Source organism: Musca autumnalis, unplaced genomic scaffold (genome assembly GCF_047663935.1).
Source record: "Musca autumnalis isolate F117 unplaced genomic scaffold, ASM4766393v1 scaffold_1, whole genome shotgun sequence".
Classification (NCBI taxonomy): domain Eukaryota; kingdom Metazoa; phylum Arthropoda; class Insecta; order Diptera; family Muscidae; genus Musca; species Musca autumnalis.
The window spans coordinates 184914902-184934333 of NW_027411644.1; the positions used below are offsets into that span (position 1 = coordinate 184914902).

The 19432-nt window shown below is 35.8% G+C and overlaps 1 protein-coding gene across 4 annotated transcripts in view; it reads left to right on the forward strand.

The window, feature by feature from the left end:
* LOC141388803 (uncharacterized) overlaps positions 1-18914 on the forward strand; it is a 381643-nt gene extending 362729 nt beyond the window's left edge. For 2 of the 4 annotated variants that reach the window (XM_073959189.1, XM_073959190.1), the window contains one exon: positions 16858-18914. In XM_073959189.1, coding sequence (XP_073815290.1) covers positions 16858-16893 — 36 coding nt within the window. In that variant the 3' untranslated portion in view covers positions 16894-18914. Of the gene's footprint in view, positions 1-2773; positions 3910-16857 lie in introns of those variants that run through there. The other 2 variants (XM_073959187.1, XM_073959188.1) reach the window with 2 other exon arrangements.
* The last annotated feature ends 518 nt before the right edge of the window (positions 18915-19432 follow it).

Sequence of the window (19432 nt, forward strand, 5' to 3'; positions counted from 1 at the left end):
GGGACCTTTTCCAATATTTGAATGGAAAAACTTTTTTTTTCGTTATTAATAGGCAAAAGGTCATTCATTCGTACAACAGTAAATCATTTTTGAGAAAAAAATTTCTTTATACTATTTTTTTCAAAAACAAATTTTTTCAAAGTGGTTCGTACGCGACCTTTTTTAATATTTAAATAGAATAAACATTATTTTAGTCATTAATAGGCAAAAGTTCATTCATTCTTGCTACAGGAAATGGGTTTCGAGGATAATGGCAAAAATTCATAACCCTAATGTATATAGAATCTCTTTCTAAGTCGATTTATACATGTCCGTCCTTCCGTTCGCAACGTACATGTCGCGTTTCTAGTCCGATTCAGCTGAAAATTTGGGAAGATCACTTTTTTAGCCATAGGAAGAACTCTTTTGCTTTTGGTGAAAATCGATTCAGATTTGGAAAGCTGGCATATAAATTTTCGCCCGATTTTTTAGTTATTTGGTACACCAACCTTGCTATGTTTGTCCAATTTTTATGAAATTTGAAATGTGTGGCAGAATTCTCTTTAGAAAAGTTTGCCAAATAATATTGAAATCGATTTAGGTTTAACAAGAGAGCAAAGGCTGTAGTTTATCCTTACACAAAAGCTTTTCACTGGAAAAAAATTTTGGGATATATCAAAGTTATCAGCCACCCTGGCTTTTATATCATATGATTTAGGGCGAACCATGGGTGTAGCCAGGAATAGCTAGGGGGAGCAGCTGTCCCACCCCTCTAGATCCTTAAAACAGTTCATTTGTATGTAAAAATATTACGAAAAAACAAAGCATTTGGAAAATATGACGCAGTTTGGTCTAGAAAAATTTTGCAAATTATATTGAAATCATGGTGGTGGTGGTATCATATACCATAGACTCGACGATAAAAAGTAGTTACCATATCAGCCAATATGAATCGACGCACTAATTGATATCAGATAAGTCCCCCTTATTCTTCGCTGATGTTGTGGGAAAATATGTCATGCTTAAGTGTTTTATATGCCATTTTTGATATATAGGTGGTTTCTAGGGTTTTCGTGTATGCTCTTTCAGAATTTTTGCTCGGAATTTTCCTGTTTGCTCTAGTTTCTAAGATATCGAACTTTCGACGAGGAAGCATACGTTTTTTCCAGGTATAACATTAATTTTTTAATAACCTACAAGTTTGAAAACACATTAAAAAGCAGAACTTTATTCTCGATTTAGAAGTTTTGAATTTAGTGAGACAAAGATACGAAAATTTGTTTGTCAATTTGTTCCATGTGATATACAATATTTCACATTTATGTCATAAGTGTGGATATGGAAAAAATCGACAAAAATTCTATTTTTAAAAAATCTTCTATAAAATGTTCCAACAGATGTTCCTCTAAATTTTTGCAAAGATATTCTATATAATATTATTAATAACTCAAGTCAAAAATATAAATATTTTCTTAAGTCGTCTCCCCGAAGTTGTGACGCAAACATTAGTATGCGATTATCTCAAAACGGGGAAATGGCGTATGGAACACTTAATTATGACACCGACGGTAGGTCCATCTGATTTGAAATATTTGGATGTAATTTGGCGTTAAGGATTCAAAGTTGTTAATAAACTTCTGCATCAAAATGTGTCGACATGGGTCCATGTTGTGGTATAGTCACCTTATATCGGTATTTCCCGATTTCAGTTATTTTCAAGTTTTTAGCTGACAGAATTAGCTAAAATTAGGTGTTTGAGTTTCCCGGTGATCAAAGAACTTCTCCATCTAAAATTTTGGGAATTGATACTTTCCCAACAGAGAGAAAACTAATTATTTCATATAAATTCAGAATATTTCTTGGTGGAGGGTATCAGAAGTTCGCTTCGGCCTAACTTAACGTTGTTTACTTGTTTGATTATTAGGTGTTGTCATGTTTTGATTTATATGATAAGATCTACAATTCTGTCTCAAAGAGTAAGCCAAAATACTAAACGGTGTGCAACATATGAGCCTGAAAAAATTATCCTTTTTGATTCCAAGGCCCTATTTTTTGGGGCTCACAACAGCGAAATTGCGCGACATTCTGTCTTCTATCACGTCATTGTGTTGGAATATGGTTAATTTTCAATGACTTAAGAAATTTCATACAGTGTTATAAAACGAGTTTTTAATCTTTTAAATTTGGTAAGCCAACATCCAATAGTCAACCTAAAACGAATTTCTGCAAAATCGATTTTATTAAGTTATAACATTCTTTGAGTAAATTAATGATATGTAACATATCTATGTATATGAGCATAACATTACAAATCTATGTATGAATCGTCACTTAAATTATAATTACTACAAAATTCGACATTTTAGTTAACATAAGTTTTGCACGATTTGTACCTAAATTCCCATTAAAAAATTTATAAATAATTAATTATTCTTTTAAGAGTTTATGTTTGTGTGTTACAAATGATTCTACATATGTTGTACTTTAATTAAAAATTAAGAATTTCTCTCCATCAATAGCATGTTTGCCTGTTCTTAATAATATTTCAAACAAAATACGCATGTTATATGTATAAATACGTATATTTTTAGCCTGTCTTGATGTTGTGTTGTTATCCATATGAAAAATATGTTTCAAAATATGAAATATTTCAAAGACAATTTGGTAAATCCCAATTTTTTATATGTTCTTGTTTCTTCCCCCCATTATACACTATATTGTTCTATTTTGTTCATATTTTCTGTATTAAAAACAAAAATAAATGTTTGAAATGTGCAAACCAAAAACCCCGTAGTCTTCCACAACCAACAACACCACCACCATTAGCAATACAACCACCATCACCTGTATCACCTCAACCAATACAATTGGCAATGATAGGCTTCAAGCGAATGGAACAAACACTTCAACATCTCATTCTATGTCCACAACATGTAGTGAAGATGATCTGGAGGAGATTGATGAGGAACCCAGTCATACTGAAGATGATGATGATCATAATCCAAATGACCAACAACAGGAGCAGCATCAACTTCGGAATCTTAAAAATGATAGCTACGATGATAAAAGTGAGGTATCCTATGATGAATATGATGATGGCACTTCATTGATGAACAACAATAACAACAGTTCGGATATGGCTACACCTGAAAGTGTTGACGACAATGATCAGGTAGAAGAAGAACAATTTAATAGACATTCAACAACAATTGGTCAATCGATGCCTGTGGCTCATCGTTTTAATTTAGATAATTGTAATGCCAATAACAATCAATGGCAATACCAATCAACAACAAATGCACAGCAACCAAGCTTATTATCCCCCAATGCCAATACAGTTATGCCAAGTATGAACTCCAGCACAACCATTACCACCAATATTGTCCCAATCACCACCAATAATCCTGCTGCTACATCCAGTTCCATGAATAGCAATAATATAGTTATTACGACACAACCCTTATCATCATTTACTGGCACCACAAATTGCAATAATACAGCCACAATTCCGGCCAATGGCACAGACACGGCCAGCACAACACCATCCCATCATAAGCAGCATAATAATTCCCCCATGCAGGACTTGCAGAAAATTGAAAATTTACATAGCAATACCAATTCAAATTCCAATTTAAATTCTCCCCAAATCCTTAAAACTAGCAATACATTTAGTTACCCTAGTGGCAATAGCGTCGTGGCAGCAAGCAGCACATCAGTAAATGTATCACCAAGCGTATCGTCAATGCCATCATCATCATCGACATCATCGCCAATATCATCGTCATCGAATACCAAAGCAGCAACAACAACAACCACATCACCATCAAATGCTGCTATGCAAACCCCACAAACTCAGTTACAAAATCAAAATCAAAATATTTCCTCCAGTTTAGAGATAATCCTTTCACCAATTATACTAAGTAGTAGACGGTAAGTTTTGTTTTGTGTTTTGGATGTGGTACTTTTGATTGCACACACCCACACAATCGTTCTATTCAATACCTTTCCAAAAGATTGTAATTGTATGAGTGTTTACCTTATTTGTATTGTATTTATCCATAATCCAGTGAAGGGCTCCATTGAGTCATCTTCATACTGATGCCCACCATTATGATGACATTCAAAAAAGATTTATATACACATACATATAAATATATATTTGAATTGAGTTCGCTTTCAATTGCCACTTGAAAATTATAAGTGGTAATTTTTGGTAGTTGTTGTTTTGTTTTACCCCTTAAGGTAAAAACCTGAAGATCTTTAGAATTGTAGATGGTTTGTTCCCACCAAAAATCCTCATCACAAACCTCCTTTCCCACCCATTATTTTAACAAGGGCATGTCGCGCGAGATATCTGGTTATTTTGTACCCACTGACAAAGTAGATTGTAACCACTGAAATTAGTAGATACTGAGTAGATTCTGACTACTTATTTCAGTGGTTACAAAATAACCAGACATCTCGCGCGACATGCCCTTGTTAAAATAATGGGTGGGAAAGGAGGTTTGTGATGAGGATTTTTGGTGGGAACAAACCATATACAATTCTAAACATCTTCAGGTATTTACCTTAAGGGGACAAACAAATTAAGGAGGTTTGTAATGAGGATTTTTGCTGGGTTCTGTGTTCCCGTACACAACAACTCATAGAACTTTTCAAAATTATAAGAAGAAAATGGTAAAAATTGTGTCGTTTTTTTTTGTGAAAATTCAAAATTAAATAGTGAAAATTTAAAAAGGGGAATTTTCGTAGTGCTGCTATAAACATGAAAGCGAAAGAAAATTCACAATTTTTTTTTTTGGAGTATTGTTTTCCACATATTTTGCTTAATGTTAAACTTTTAAATTCGTTATCTTTAAATAATGCTAGAACTATTTCTCATGAGTTTGATATCCATACCTGGCTTCCAAATTTTTAGGCCGAGCTGAACTTTTTATACCCGCCATGAAATATTCCGAATTTTTATGGTTTAATAAATTTAGTTGTATACATTTTTTTGATCACTAAATACAGTCGAACCTCGATTATCCGTGAATCGGTTATCCGGGAACCTCCATTATCCGGGATAGAAAAGAAATGTCGGTCTTGTTTCGATTGCCTCTATTATCCATTATAAACTCCATTATCGTAACGCACACCTTTCAATTAATTTGATTAAGAAATTCTCCTGTTTCACACAATTTGTGTATTAATGGGATCAGATCAAAACAAGCATAACTTGCTTTATGTTCCCAAAATATTTTTATGCAGATGTAAATTCTTGAATTTTTAGTTTTGTTTCATGTCTTTCCTTAAACCAATATAATAAAAATGGCATAGTTAAATATTATTGTGCAAATGTGTGCGATATTATGCAATTTTTACTAAAAAATGTGTTCAAAAGCCGCATAAAAAGAGTTGACTCCATTATCCGTGAAAATCGATTATCCGTAATGCCTCCGGTCCCGACCATCACGGATAATCGAAGTCCGACTGTACCAAAAAGTGGACATATGTCCACAACATTTGGCGGGGATTAAACCTTAAATCCCACATTACAGCCGATTTAAGCCGGAAATGTAAATGTTAGCAATCTAAATACTTCAAATTAGACGGTAGCGGTATATGGAGGTAATACCGAAACGTGGACATAAGTCCACAATTTTTAATATAGAAATTTTTTGGCCGTTAGGTTAAAGAACGGTTAGGTTAGAGGACACGCTGCTGTCATATAGACAGCCACTCCACTCGGAGAACTTGTGGTCCATTTTGTGCATCCTGTTAAAGTATTGAAAGATTATGTTGAAGAGAGGAAAATTGTTGTCATAGGTGGAAGAAGAATGGTGTATGAAGCAGTAGTAGACATTGAGAAATATAGAAAGATTATATATGATTTAGGTTTAGAGAAGAGAATGAGGGAGTTTGCCATGCTCTGGTGCAGTAGTTCCTTCTCGCTGAAGCCAGAGACCTTTGGCGAGTAGAAGCATTTTTCTTGGCTCGGTTAGGCCGAAGTTTGTCAGAGATTAAATCGTGTGTTCCCCCATAATTCTCATTCTACGGGTCACGAGCATTGGGCAACGGCATGCGGCCCGAATTTATACGCCTTTTAGCAGGTTTATCATCGCTCATTCTCATGATATGGCCTAGCCAACGCAATCGCTCGAGGTTCATGCTCGTGGTTCATCAGCACGAGTAGTATCAGTGTTTTGTAAAGCGTTATTTTTGTTTGACGGGTTGTGGCTTTGTTTTTAAAGTGCTTACTTAAGCTAAAGTAGCATCTGTTGGCCAATACAATTCTTCTTTTTATTTCACAACTGTATCATCAGCATAAGCAAGTAACATGAGGCTATTAGTGTAGATTGTGCCACTTCTTTTGACGTTTGCCTATCGTATAACCTTTTCTAGCAGGATGTTGAAAAGATCACACGAAAGGCTGTCTCCTTGTCTGAAACCTCTTTTGGTACAAAACTCTTCGGAGAGGTTCTTTCCAATTTTAACTGAATATCTCGTGTCAGTTAGAGTCATTTTACAAAGCCGAATGAGCTTTGCGGGGATACCACATTCAGACATGGCTTGGAATACCTTTGAACGTAGCGGGCTGTGGAAGGCTGCTTTATAATCGACAAAAAGGTGGTAGGTGTTGATCTGCATCTCTTGGGTCTTCTCCAGGATTTGCAGCAGACTAAATATCTGGTCGATGGTGGACATGCCAGGTCTAAAGCCGCATTGGTAAGGTGCAATTATTTAATTGATCATTGGCTTTAGTCGATCGCACAATATCCCTGACACTATCTTTTAGGCGATAGGGAGAAGACTTATGCCCCCATATTTGGAGCATATAGTCTTATCTCCTTTCTTATGGATGGGACACAGTATGCTCAGGTTCCAATCGTCGGGTACGTGTTCTTCCTGTCAGATGGAGCTAACTAGCTGATGCATACACCTTATCAGCGTGCCGCCTATGGTTTTAAACAGCTCCTGCTGCTTTATTATTCTTCAGCCGGTTTATTGCTGTCTTTACCTCATCTTGGTATACATTCAATACCATCTTCTGGGATTGGATCTGTGGTATCTTCGTCGACTTCGCTACTATTGGATACCAACAGTTTGGAAAAATGCTCTTTCCATATCCTTAGCACACTCTCTGTATCAGTTACCAAATTACATTGCTGGTCTCTACAGGAGGATGTGCCAGTGCCAAAGCCATCAGTTTGATGTTTCACTCTTTGGTAGAATTTTCGGAATTCATTCTGTGTTCTGTACATCTCAGAACCCCCTTTTCCATCTCTCTCTTTTTCCTGCGAAAAGACGTTTCTCCTCTCTCCTTTTCTCGCGATATCTCTCCCAGCACAACACTCTTGGTCATACCATGGATGGGGGTCTTTGGTATCCAAGTACTGATTTTGCGGCTGTTTGCATGGAGTGGGCAAAGTTTTGCCCTTGTCGTGATATGTTATCGGGACGTAACATGAGGCTATTAGTGTAGATTGTGCCACTTCTTTTGACGTTTGCCTATCGTATAACCTTTTCTAGCAGGATGTTGAAAAGATCACACGAAAGGCTGTCTCCTTGTCTGAAACCTCTTTTGGTACAAAACTCTTCGGAGAGGTTCTTTCCAATTTTAACTGAATATCTCGTGTCAGTTAGAGTCATTTTACAAAGCCGAATGAGCTTTGCGGGGATACCACATTCAGACATGGCTTGGAATACCTTTGAACGTAGCGGGCTGTGGAAGGCTGCTTTATAATCGACAAAAAGGTGGTAGGTGTTGATCTGCATCTCTTGGGTCTTCTCCAGGATTTGCAGCAGACTAAATATCTGGTCGATGGTGGACATGCCAGGTCTAAAGCCGCATTGGTAAGGTGCAATTATTTAATTGATCATTGGCTTTAGTCGATCGCACAATATCCCTGACACTATCTTTTAGGCGATAGGGAGAAGACTTATGCCCCCATATTTGGAGCATATAGTCTTATCTCCTTTCTTATGGATGGGACACAGTATGCTCAGGTTCCAATCGTCGGGTACGTGTTCTTCCTGTCAGATGGAGCTAACTAGCTGATGCATACACCTTATCAGCGTGCCGCCTATGGTTTTAAACAGCTCCTGCTGCTTTATTATTCTTCAGCCGGTTTATTGCTGTCTTTACCTCATCTTGGTATACATTCAATACCATCTTCTGGGATTGGATCTGTGGTATCTTCGTCGACTTCGCTACTATTGGATACCAACAGTTTGGAAAAATGCTCTTTCCATATCCTTAGCACACTCTCTGTATCAGTTACCAAATTACATTGCTGGTCTCTACAGGAGGATGTGCCAGTGCCAAAGCCATCAGTTTGATGTTTCACTCTTTGGTAGAATTTTCGGAATTCATTCTGTGTTCTGTACATCTCAGAACCCCCTTTTCCATCTCTCTCTTTTTCCTGCGAAAAGACGTTTCTCCTCTCTCCTTTTCTCGCGATATCTCTCCCAGCACAACACTCTTGGTCATACCATGGATGGGGGTCTTTGGTATCCAAGTACTGATTTTGCGGCTGTTTGCATGGAGTGGGCAAAGTTTTGCCCTTGTCGTGATATGTTATCGGGACGAGGAGTGATTTGAATAAGCAATTGGGCCGATGTCCAACTTCCGTGTTGTATCTGTTCGTGCTTTATTTGCAACTTTAGGATGGGTACGTGCCTTTGCTGCAACAAGGTAGTGGACCGAATCTATGTTTGCTCCTCGTACATCCAACACGCTCGATGAACGTCTTCCATCTATCACAACATAATTGATCATGATTACTTGTTCTTTAATTTGTAGACAGCCAGGTGCCCTCATGAATATCGAGATGCTTAAATCTGGTACTGCTACCTACCATGTTTTTTGCAGCTACAAAGTCTATCAACCTCATACCATTATCAGATGTTTCACTGTGGAGGCTGAATTTCCCAACTGTTGGGCCAAAGATATTCTCCTTTCCAATTTTAGCATTAAAATCGCCTAGTATAATTTTAATGTCATGGGAGGGCAACGGTCATAAGTTTCTTCTAAGCGCTCGTAAAATATATCTTTGGTCTGTTCGTCCTTGTCTTCGGTGGGAGCATGAGCGCAAATAAAGCTGATGTAGAAGAATTTTGCTTTTAATTGAATTGCATCGAGTCTTTCGAGTGAAGCTGGAGTCCAGATGTTTTAACCTCCGACCAACTACAAATCCGCATCCAAACTCATGCTTTGTGTCATAGCTGCTATAATACAGTGCGTCACTTTTAGGTGTTGTTGTGACGCTTTTCCCAATCCATCGTATATCCTGTATGGCAGTAATGTCGGCCTTGTACTTTCCAAGTATATCTGCCAATGCATTAACTGTACCTTCTCTAGGGAGTGCGAACATTCCAGGTGCAGATTAGCAGATCATGGTCCTTAAAGCGTTTGCGGGGTTCGTCAACTTTAGAGGGATTTGTTTTTCTTTTCTTTCGTTTTTTCATAGTAGGCTGTTTTTTCTAGGGGAGGGTTACTAACCCGGGGCCCAAACCCAAGTTTTTAACGTTCTTATGGGTGAACGCGCGGCACATTTTAGCTCACTACCTTTAACGGGTGTTAAAGGCAGCTACATCAGGTGACACCACAAGGAGGTCAGTGTCCACTTGAGATGAGAGAGGGACTAAGATAAATCCTGGAATTTGCCATGTTAAAGCCGGTCAGGACCGTTCCTTGGTATCTTTTATTCCCTACGTCACCCGGAACAATTATATAGGAACGCTAAATTCTAAGTTATAGCTAATTCGGTCTAAAATGTAGCTAAAAACTCCAAAATACGTTGGGGGCTATACCAAAACGTGGACCGATATAGCCCATCTTAGAACTTGACCTTCATGCAAACGCAAGACGGCCTTTTTTAAAAATTTCAAGGTCCTATCTTAATTTTTGTGGGTGCTAACCAAATTTTACTGAAGCCTTCTTCTTCTATGGATCTACTTAAGGCCAGCGAGGGTATTTAAATGGTTTTAAACCCTACATATCGCTCATTCAATCAAAGAGTGACACATTTTAAAAAAATCCACTTTCGAGAAAAACGCGTTTTAAGTTGGCTATTAAAATTTGTCTTCCCCACTTAAAAAGATTATTACACAAGCACTAAAATAACTACTATGGCCATATTTTGCAAACAGCTAGCCAGATATCAGTGCTAAATTTCAGTGCAAGATCAAACATGATTTGACGTGTTTTAGTGCTTAATAAACTCATAAAACGTTTGTGTTGAATTATGCGAAACTCGTAGTAAATGAGCTGTAACTCGTCGAGTTTTAAAGATATCAGTATGAACATTTGACACAAGATAAAATAGAAGTCATAACTCAGAAAGCTCATTTTCTGATTTATGCCACTCTTTGAGTTCGGACGATATCCCTTCAGACAATTTGGAGTCGATTTAGCCCTGTTCGTCCGTCTGTCGGTCTATCTGTCTGTCTGGCTGGGGCAACTTACAAACGGATTAACCAATTTGGTCCTTATAATATTTGGAACAAACTTACATCAAGTTGGTACGCCATATTGGTCCATTCCTTCCTGTCCCTCCCCCACAAGAGTTCAACATTTTTGGCTAATATGATGCAAACGATAACTCTCACAAAATCGGTTGATTTCTGTGAGAGTTCTAAATGTTGTCCTCGTACTCGTACCACTTCTTTCGATACCTCCGATGTTTAAGGATCGTTTTGATTTTTTGCAAAAAATGTACAAAGTTTGAACTTTTGTGAGTACAACTTGCAAAAAAAATTTAAAATATTATCATTTCAGGGCCCCTCTTCACAGTGGTCGCTGTCATTGGCCAAAATTAAAAAAAAGAAAGACTCATTTTTGTTACCAAATGTGTTCATAACTATTCCTGACATGTTAAATTTCTCTAAAATAAATTTGTTATGGATTACTTCTTACTGTACTCTTTGAGAACAGCATCATAAAAGAGAAAATTTAACAAGTTGGATTTCAAGGTGAAATCAGTGCAAAAGTTAAGTGAAAGTAAAATATTAATATCAAACTAAATGAACTCTATATTGACCAAACTTAATTCGAATGTTGAAAAACAATGTATTAACTTAATGTTTATACAGTTTTGTGTTCCCCCTCTTTCCCCCCAACGAAATTGTTTTAAAAGGTCACTAGTAGTCTAAGGTTTCTATTTTCAAAATATCAGCTGCATCTTTCCGTATCTTTGGAACTTGTTCCCGAAATACTAAGGATAACATTCAGGGTATTTTTTTCAAATGTGCAGGTGAAACACTTCAGCTTTCGAAATATATAGAAGAGATATTGTGCGGTTAAGTTATATGAAGGATATGTCAAAATGTGGTCCTCAATATAAAATTAGGAAAATGCAGCCATTTTGATTAATTATTACGGCTACAGCCCTAAACATACCGAATAATAGCAACTGTTGGCCAATACAATTCTTCTTATTTCACAACTGAGGTTGTTTGTTGTGTTTATGGCAGTGCCGAGGTAGACGAAGTCTTTAACTACCTCAAAATTATAGGTACCAACTTCCACAGTTGTTCCGAGCTCTATGGACGCTTTGCGCGTCGACACCATCAATTAGGTCTTGTCGCCGTTTACCGCCAGACCCACTTTCGCAGATTCTGCTTCGACATTCCTAAGGTATCAGTTACTTCCTTTACTGATCGTCCCATGATGTCTATGCCATCAGCATAAGCAAGTAACATGTGGCTATTGGTGTAAATTGTGCCATTTCTTTTGACATTTGCATCTCGTATTACCTTTTCCAGCAAAATGTTGAATATGTCACACGAAAGGCTGTCTCCTTGTCTGAAACCTCTTTTGGTACTGAACTGTTCGGAGAGGTTCTTTCCAATTTTAACTGAGGACCTAGTATCAGTTAAAGTCATTTTACAAAGCCGGATGAGCTTTGCGGGGATACCAAATTCAGACATTGCATGGAATACCTTTGATCGGAGGGGACTGTCGAATGCTGCTTTATAATCGACAAAAAGGTGATATGTGTCGATCTGCATCTCTTGGGTCTTCTCCAGGATTTGCCGCAGGGTAAATATCTGGTCAATGGTGGACTTGCCAGGTCTAAAGCCACATTGGTATGGTCCAATTATTTCGTTGACCATAGGCTTTAGTCGTTCGCACAATATCCCTGACACTATCTTATAGGCAATAGGGAGAAGACTTATTCCCCTATAGTTGGAGCATACAGTCCTTTCTTGTGGACGGGAATAGGATGCTCAGGTTCCAGTCGGGTACGCGTTCTTCCTGCCAGATGGTGCTCACTAGCTGATGCATACACCTTATCATCGCGTCGCCTCCGGTTTTAAACAGCTTTATTGTTCTTCAGCCGGTTGATTGCTGTTTTACCTCATCTTGGCCGGGCGGTATACATTCTATACCATCTTCTAGGATTGGATCTGTGGAATCATCGTCTTCGCTACTATTGGATACCAGCAGATTGGAGAAATGTTCCTTCCATATCCTGAGCATGCTATCTGTATCTGTTACTAGATTACCTTGCTGGTCTCTACAAGAGGGTGTGCCTGTACCAAAGCCATCTGTTTGATGTTTCACTCTATGGTAGATGTTTCGGACTTCATTCTGGCTCCTGTACATCTCGATTTTTTCACACTCCCGCATTTCCATTTCTCTCTTTTTCTTGCGGAAAAGACGTACGCTACGCGTTGCTACTGATTATAAAGTAGCCCTATATGCCGCATTTTTCTCTTCGGCAGCAGCACGACACTCCTGGTCATACCATGAATTCCTTTGTGGATGTCTCTGGTATCCAAGTATGGATTTTGCGGCTGGTTGCATGGAGTGGGCAATATTTTGCCATTGTGTTGTTATGTTATCGGGATGAGGAGTGCTCTCATTAAGCAATTGGGCTAGTTGAGTGGAATATGCTGTAGCTATCTGTTGTGTTTGCAGCATATCGATGTCCAACTTCCGCGTTGTGTCTGTTCGTGCCATATTTGCAACGTTTAGACGGGTACGTACCTTTGCTGCAACAAGGTAGTGGCCCGCCTCAGAACGATCGTACATCCAACACGCTCGATGAATGTCTTCCATCTATTACAACATGATCAATTTGATTACTTGTACTTTGATCTGGAGACAGCCAGGTGACCTTATGAATATCGAGATGATTAAATCTGGTACTGCTAACTACTATGTTTTTTGCAGCTGCAAAGTATATCTATCGAATTAATAATTTATATAAAACCTTCAAAATTCCCATTATATGGGGACCCTATCAAAACATGGACCCAATTCAAAATTTTCTAACACTAGGGAATACCGATAGCCAAATTTTAGCAAATTTCATTGAAAGATTTGGTAAAGACCCCCAAAATGCCAGAAATCAGGGGGTACCATTCTATGGGGGCTATACCAAAATTTTGACTTATGTTGTTTTTTTTTATTTGTGTTGCTGAACTAACCTTTACTGAAATTTTCGTATTGATATCTGCACAGGATGTATTTTTGGCCGCTCTTCCCATACAAATTCGACCACAATGCTCTGGTTAGATCGGTGTCGGGTACCATCTGTACAAAAACTACAAATCGTTTTGTTTTTTTTAAATCGTGGGCAGGTCCATGTTTCCTGACATTATGACCCGAAAGCTACAAAAATCTTACGGGGACCAACAAAACTAGTTGTTTGCCACCATGTTCTGTCTGGGGGTGTTTGGTTTGGATTAGTTTTAATTCTGTATTCACTATCCCAGAGTGCAACTTGATAAAACACATTATATCTCCGATCTTCTATAAATCCAATAAATCCAACACTGTTCTTTACCCCATCACGTTTGGTCCAATCTTAAAACTGCTTTTATATTCAATTGAAATTTCCCTCGCAAAAATGTTAATGTATTTTACAGGAGGGGGAGTTTTTTTGTTACATAAATAAAATATTAAATTTCCCCTGTAAAACAATTTCCCTCTTAAGAAATAAACAACAAATATAATGATGCATCTATTTTACGAGATGAAGGCAAAGAAAAGCCAGGAACTTTTCTTCAAATTTCACTGCTATTAAATTAAGTACATCCTACTTACTTGACAGGAGGCTAAAATTGAAAACAAACAAAACAAAATCAAGAAAATCCCCTATAAACAACACGTGTTTAAAGTCATTGCAAATTGTACGAAAAAAAAAACACAACGCGTATTTCAAGCAACATTATTTTATTTCACTTTTCACAAGAAAGGAATATATTCCTGCTTCCGTGAAGACAGGAATATGCTGGAGGGTAGCTGTAGGATAAACAATACTCTTGAGGCTATACATTACCAAAATTCATGGAATTCTATTGAATGTTGGCAACTGCCAATCCCCCTCAAACAGAAAAACACTGATGATTTCTTCTGTCACCCCCTCCCATCTAGCATCAAGAAGATGACATTTATGTGTTCAAGTTTCCAACAATTCATGAATTCATCTATTATTTATAATGATGATTCTTTATCTGTTACATTGTGTTGTGATGTTTACATTACGAAACATTAAATTTAGCGAATTATTATCTAACGAAGAAAGAAATGTTTTGAAGAGAATATCTGGCTTTAGCAATACTGTGGGGATTTGGCGTTAGGAAGAAGGTAGAAGGGAATGTATGTGAATGTGTTTCGTTTTAAACGAGATATAACAATAAATTTTTATATTTAATTTGATAACTGGGAAAGCTCTGTGTTTTGTTGAAAATACAGTTGCAATTAACAAGCCATTTAAGGGTCATAAATTAAATATGTTATGATTTTATATATTGAAACTCATTGAAAATTAATAGTGGAATTTTTAAGAGATGAGGAACCAAGTTTGACTTTTGTGCAAGTATTTTCATCTGTGTCCAATAAAGGTGGGTTTACCTCAAAGGAAAAAATCGATGTCAGATTTTTTTAGGCGATACACGGTGGTTCAGAAATTGACTTTCCTGGCCAAAAATCAAAATTTTGTTTTGTCATATTGAAACCAAGGAAATCAAAAAATTAAGTCAAAATATTTGAAGGTTTAGGCGTAGGTTGCCCTTAAAGACGAAAATTTTTCCCATTTTTGGTAAATACGCAATTTTTACAAGTTTCTGGAGAAAGAAGTAGCTATTTCTCGGAAACTATAACAGATATTGTGTTTATCATTTTTAAGGTAGTTTGGATTGTGGCATCTAAAAATCGTTTTAATAAATTACATCTTATCTTATACTAAATTTTATGAAATTGCAAAATTAGTGGACTAGAACTTTTGTGAAACACCATAGAACAATGTTCTGTTTTCACAGAAAAACGGCCGAAAGTCTCCAGTTTCAGTTTATATATACTTTTATACCAGTCCCGCTCCGTCCATTTAACACTTTTTTAAATTTATTGAAATTGCCGTCTCCAATATCGATTACAGCTTTTCAACACAAATGGAATTTTTTTGAGTATATTAGTTTTTGTATGAGTTATATAAGTTTCATGAAAACCCAAGGTGTATTTTTTAATTTTTGAAAAATTAAATTTTTGTATATTTTTTCAATTTGTGAAAAAAAATTTTAAATTTTATTTTGATTTTTTTTTAGTTTTTTGGTATTTTTCGAGTTTATTTATTGGCCATTTATTTTGTATTTTTTTCAATTTGTGAAAAAAATGTTTGAAAAATTTTTATTTCGATTTTTTTAGTTTTTTTTTTTTTTGTATTTTTAGAGTTTATTTATTGGCCATCCATCTTTAATATATAGGAAGATATAAAAAACACAAAAACACTGATATTTTGATGAAAAATAGTAAAAAAACTCAAAAGTTTAATTTTGAACGATTCTGAACCATTGTGACATCGATTTTTTAAAACCACCCTAGTGTACAGTCTCCACTTTCAGTTTATATATACTTTTATACCAGTCCCGTTCGGTCCGTTTAACACTTTTTTAAAATTATTGAAAATACCGTCTCCAATATCGATTACAGCGTTTTAACACAAATGGATTTTTTTTGAGTATATTAGTTTCAATATGAGTTATATAAGTTCTATGAAAACCCAAGGTGTATTTTTTTAATTTTTGAAAAATTAAATTTTTTTGTATTTTTTTAAATTTGTGAATTTTTTTTCGATTTTTGGTATTTTTAGATTTTATTTATTGGCCATCCATCTTAATTATATAGGAAGATATACACAAAAACACTGATATTTTTATGAAAAGTAGTAAAAAAACTCAAAAGTTTAATTATGAACGATTCTGAACCACTGTGACATCGATTTTTTAAAACCACCCTAGTGTACGATATAACTAAGTTTATCTATTTTAAGTATTTTTTAATTTGTATATAACATTAACTACAGGAACTACCTAGTACCTCCATACTGAGACCTCAATAAAATTGACGTTTTATATTAAAACAATGCTGATTCGAAAATATCCAAAAGACTTTGTCACATTACTTTCATCATTAAAATAAAACTAAATAACAAAATATAGTCACCCCCATAGCTGTATCTGTAGTCCCCCATTATAATACTAGGAAATTCCAAAACCGAAAAGCCTTTATTAAAAATCCATTAGCTCATGGCATATTAAAACACACACATTAGTTAAACATTAATTATATAGCTTTATGAAACACCCATTAGATTTTCATTCACACACCGCTTATCACGCCTTTTAAATCACATAATTTATACATAGGTAGAGTGAAAAAACGATTACTATTAATTTATGTATTTTTTATTAAATTTTCGACAATGGATTAATCTTTTCAGCAAATTATTTTAATTAATACTAACAAATAATATTTCAGAATATTTTAAATTATGTTTATTTATGCAGTGGCAACATTTATTAATTATTCCAACTTTTTTCTTTCCTTCTTGTTTCTTTTTTTCTTCTTCCTGCTCTAATTTCCTCCGTGTTATTTGTTTTATGCAGAGCACAATCGTAGGTGAAATGAGTACAGAATTGTGAGAATTAATGAATTTTAATTTACAACAACCGGCTCCACAATTGGTACTACCACCACCCAAACCGCCGCCCTTAATAAAGCCTCTTCATCATCAGCAGCAGCAACAACAGCAGCAGTACCCGCCAACAACAATGCTCCATATACCCATACAAGTGGCCACCATTAGCATACCAGATATGGAACAACAGCAGCCGCAACAATCATCGTCCCAGCTACAACATCATCAACAGCAGCAACCACTGTCCCAACATTTGCAGTCCTATCACCAACAAATCCAACACGAAAATCAGGAAACATTAGCCGGTGTTCCACCTCCCACGGTATTTTGTAAGCGTTGGTTGCAACAGCATCAACAGTAAGCGAAAATGAAAAGAAACAAAGTAGAAAACAAATGTTAAAACCATGTAAATAGTATTAAATGAAATGAAGTAAAAAACAAAACAAAACAGGAAATGGAAAACTATTAGGCGGAAGTACGTAATGGGACAAATGTACACATACTACATACACCTACCTACCAAAGTTCTTTTTTTAATATTACTCAAATAAAAAACAACAAATTTGAACTTAACTTCAAAGATGTTATCTTGTAAATTTTGCAATGAGTAGGTGATGTATAGGTACACTATGAATATCATTGAGTTTGCAACGCATTACAATAACAAAAATTAAGACCCCATAGTGCTTTTACAAACTACTTTTACTATTTTTACTATTGAATGGATTTGAAAAGCACTATGCAACACGAAAATTATTAACCATATTCTGTCACAGCAGCGTGATATCCTATCACTTCCAATTTCGCGGTTATAGGCCCCCGGAGACCTGAGGCCTTGATGTCAAAAGGGATTTTTTTATCAGACTTATATCTTCTACACCGCTGAGAATTTGTGTTTATTCGTTAAAGCAAAGTTGTAGCTCTCGACTGAAAGAATAATAATTGTGAAAACCTAAAGTCCATTCAACCTAATCTTCAAGGTCAAAATCGTCAAGGTAAAATTTCCCCTATAATTTTTTCTCGGATTTTAGGCTACAGATATCAAACCGATCAGAATTAAAGCAAACAACCCGGTACAAAAATGTACCTTAGCTCTCAATAAACAACTTTCTAGAACATACGAACTCTGTAGAAATGGTTCTTAATGGCCAAAATAGCAATACAATTGCGATTTTTATCCTCTTTTATCAGTTTCTGCTGCATAGATACTAAACCGTTCAAGAAAAGAATTAACCACATTAATGTAGCAAAAAATCAGAACATGCAAAGTTTCTAGGAATGATTGTTTAAGCTGAAATTTATAAACAATTGATTTATTCTTAACGTTTCCCCCTGCTCAGGTCTGGAATTAACAAGCTGTTCAAAACTCAAGGAAATTTGAAAGGTTTGTTATTTACGGACCTGAACAAAAAAAAATGATATAAAATTATCGAATTTTGAGCTTGAAGTACCGTTCCTAGAATATTCATATCCTCTAGGAAGTTGTTTATTGAGATCTTAGAAATATTTTTGTAGTTTATTTTTTGGCGGTTCGCTATCTGTGGACCGGAATCGGAGAAAATAATATAAAAGTCGAATATCTTATTTTTATTTGCTTCAATTCTGATCAGTTTAATATCTGTTGCCTAAAATCCGAGAAGAAAATTATAAGATAAATTTGACCTAAACGATTTTGACCTTGAAGATGAGATTGAATCGATTTTATGTGTTCACAGTTATTATTCTTTAAGACGAGAGCTACAACTGTGCATCCACGAGTAAACCCAAATTCTCAGCGATTTAGGAGATATGAGCCCCACAATATGATATGATGTAATAATAGTCTTCTTATTTTTGGCCTTCTATCACGCTGCGGTGTCAGAATATGTTTAATAAACCATGACTCAAAAAATGACACACAGTGAAGGTAAAACAAATTATTTTTATTTTATTTTATTTATTATATTAACTTGTAGTAAATACAATGTTAATAAGACATAGCATAGGCTACAACGGCCATCAGCTCAAAAAAAAAAAAAAAATAAACTAATTTGGAAGCATTATAGTAAAATTTTCACATTCAAATTTAATGCCAAGAAGATCCTCCATGAAATTTAATGATCACTTTTAAGTTAGCTGAAACGCTATAAATCTGGAAGTAAAATCCAAAGTTTAAAAGTGGTTTTGCCTTAAAAGTTTGTAATACATCGAAATAATGGCCGGATATCCACCCTTAAATAACTCAAAATGAAGTTCCGACTGCTCAGGTAAACATTGTAATCACTCCAGAACTCGCAATTTTGGCCAGTTCGTAATTTTTGACAGAGATGGGGAGATCCCAGAGAGGAAGAAGCCTATTGATTTTGCTGATGATCAAATAATATTTACAGTGCTGCTCAAATCATTTTCAACTGGAATGACTAGTTCATATTTTATATAGTTCTGAGGTAGTTTGTGGATTTGAAATGCTATTTTTGTATGTGTCGGATTCGGCAAAAAACTTCTCTAGGGGAAGTAGTCCACATTTAATTATATAAGGTTGAATTAGGCGATTTAAAAAGAAC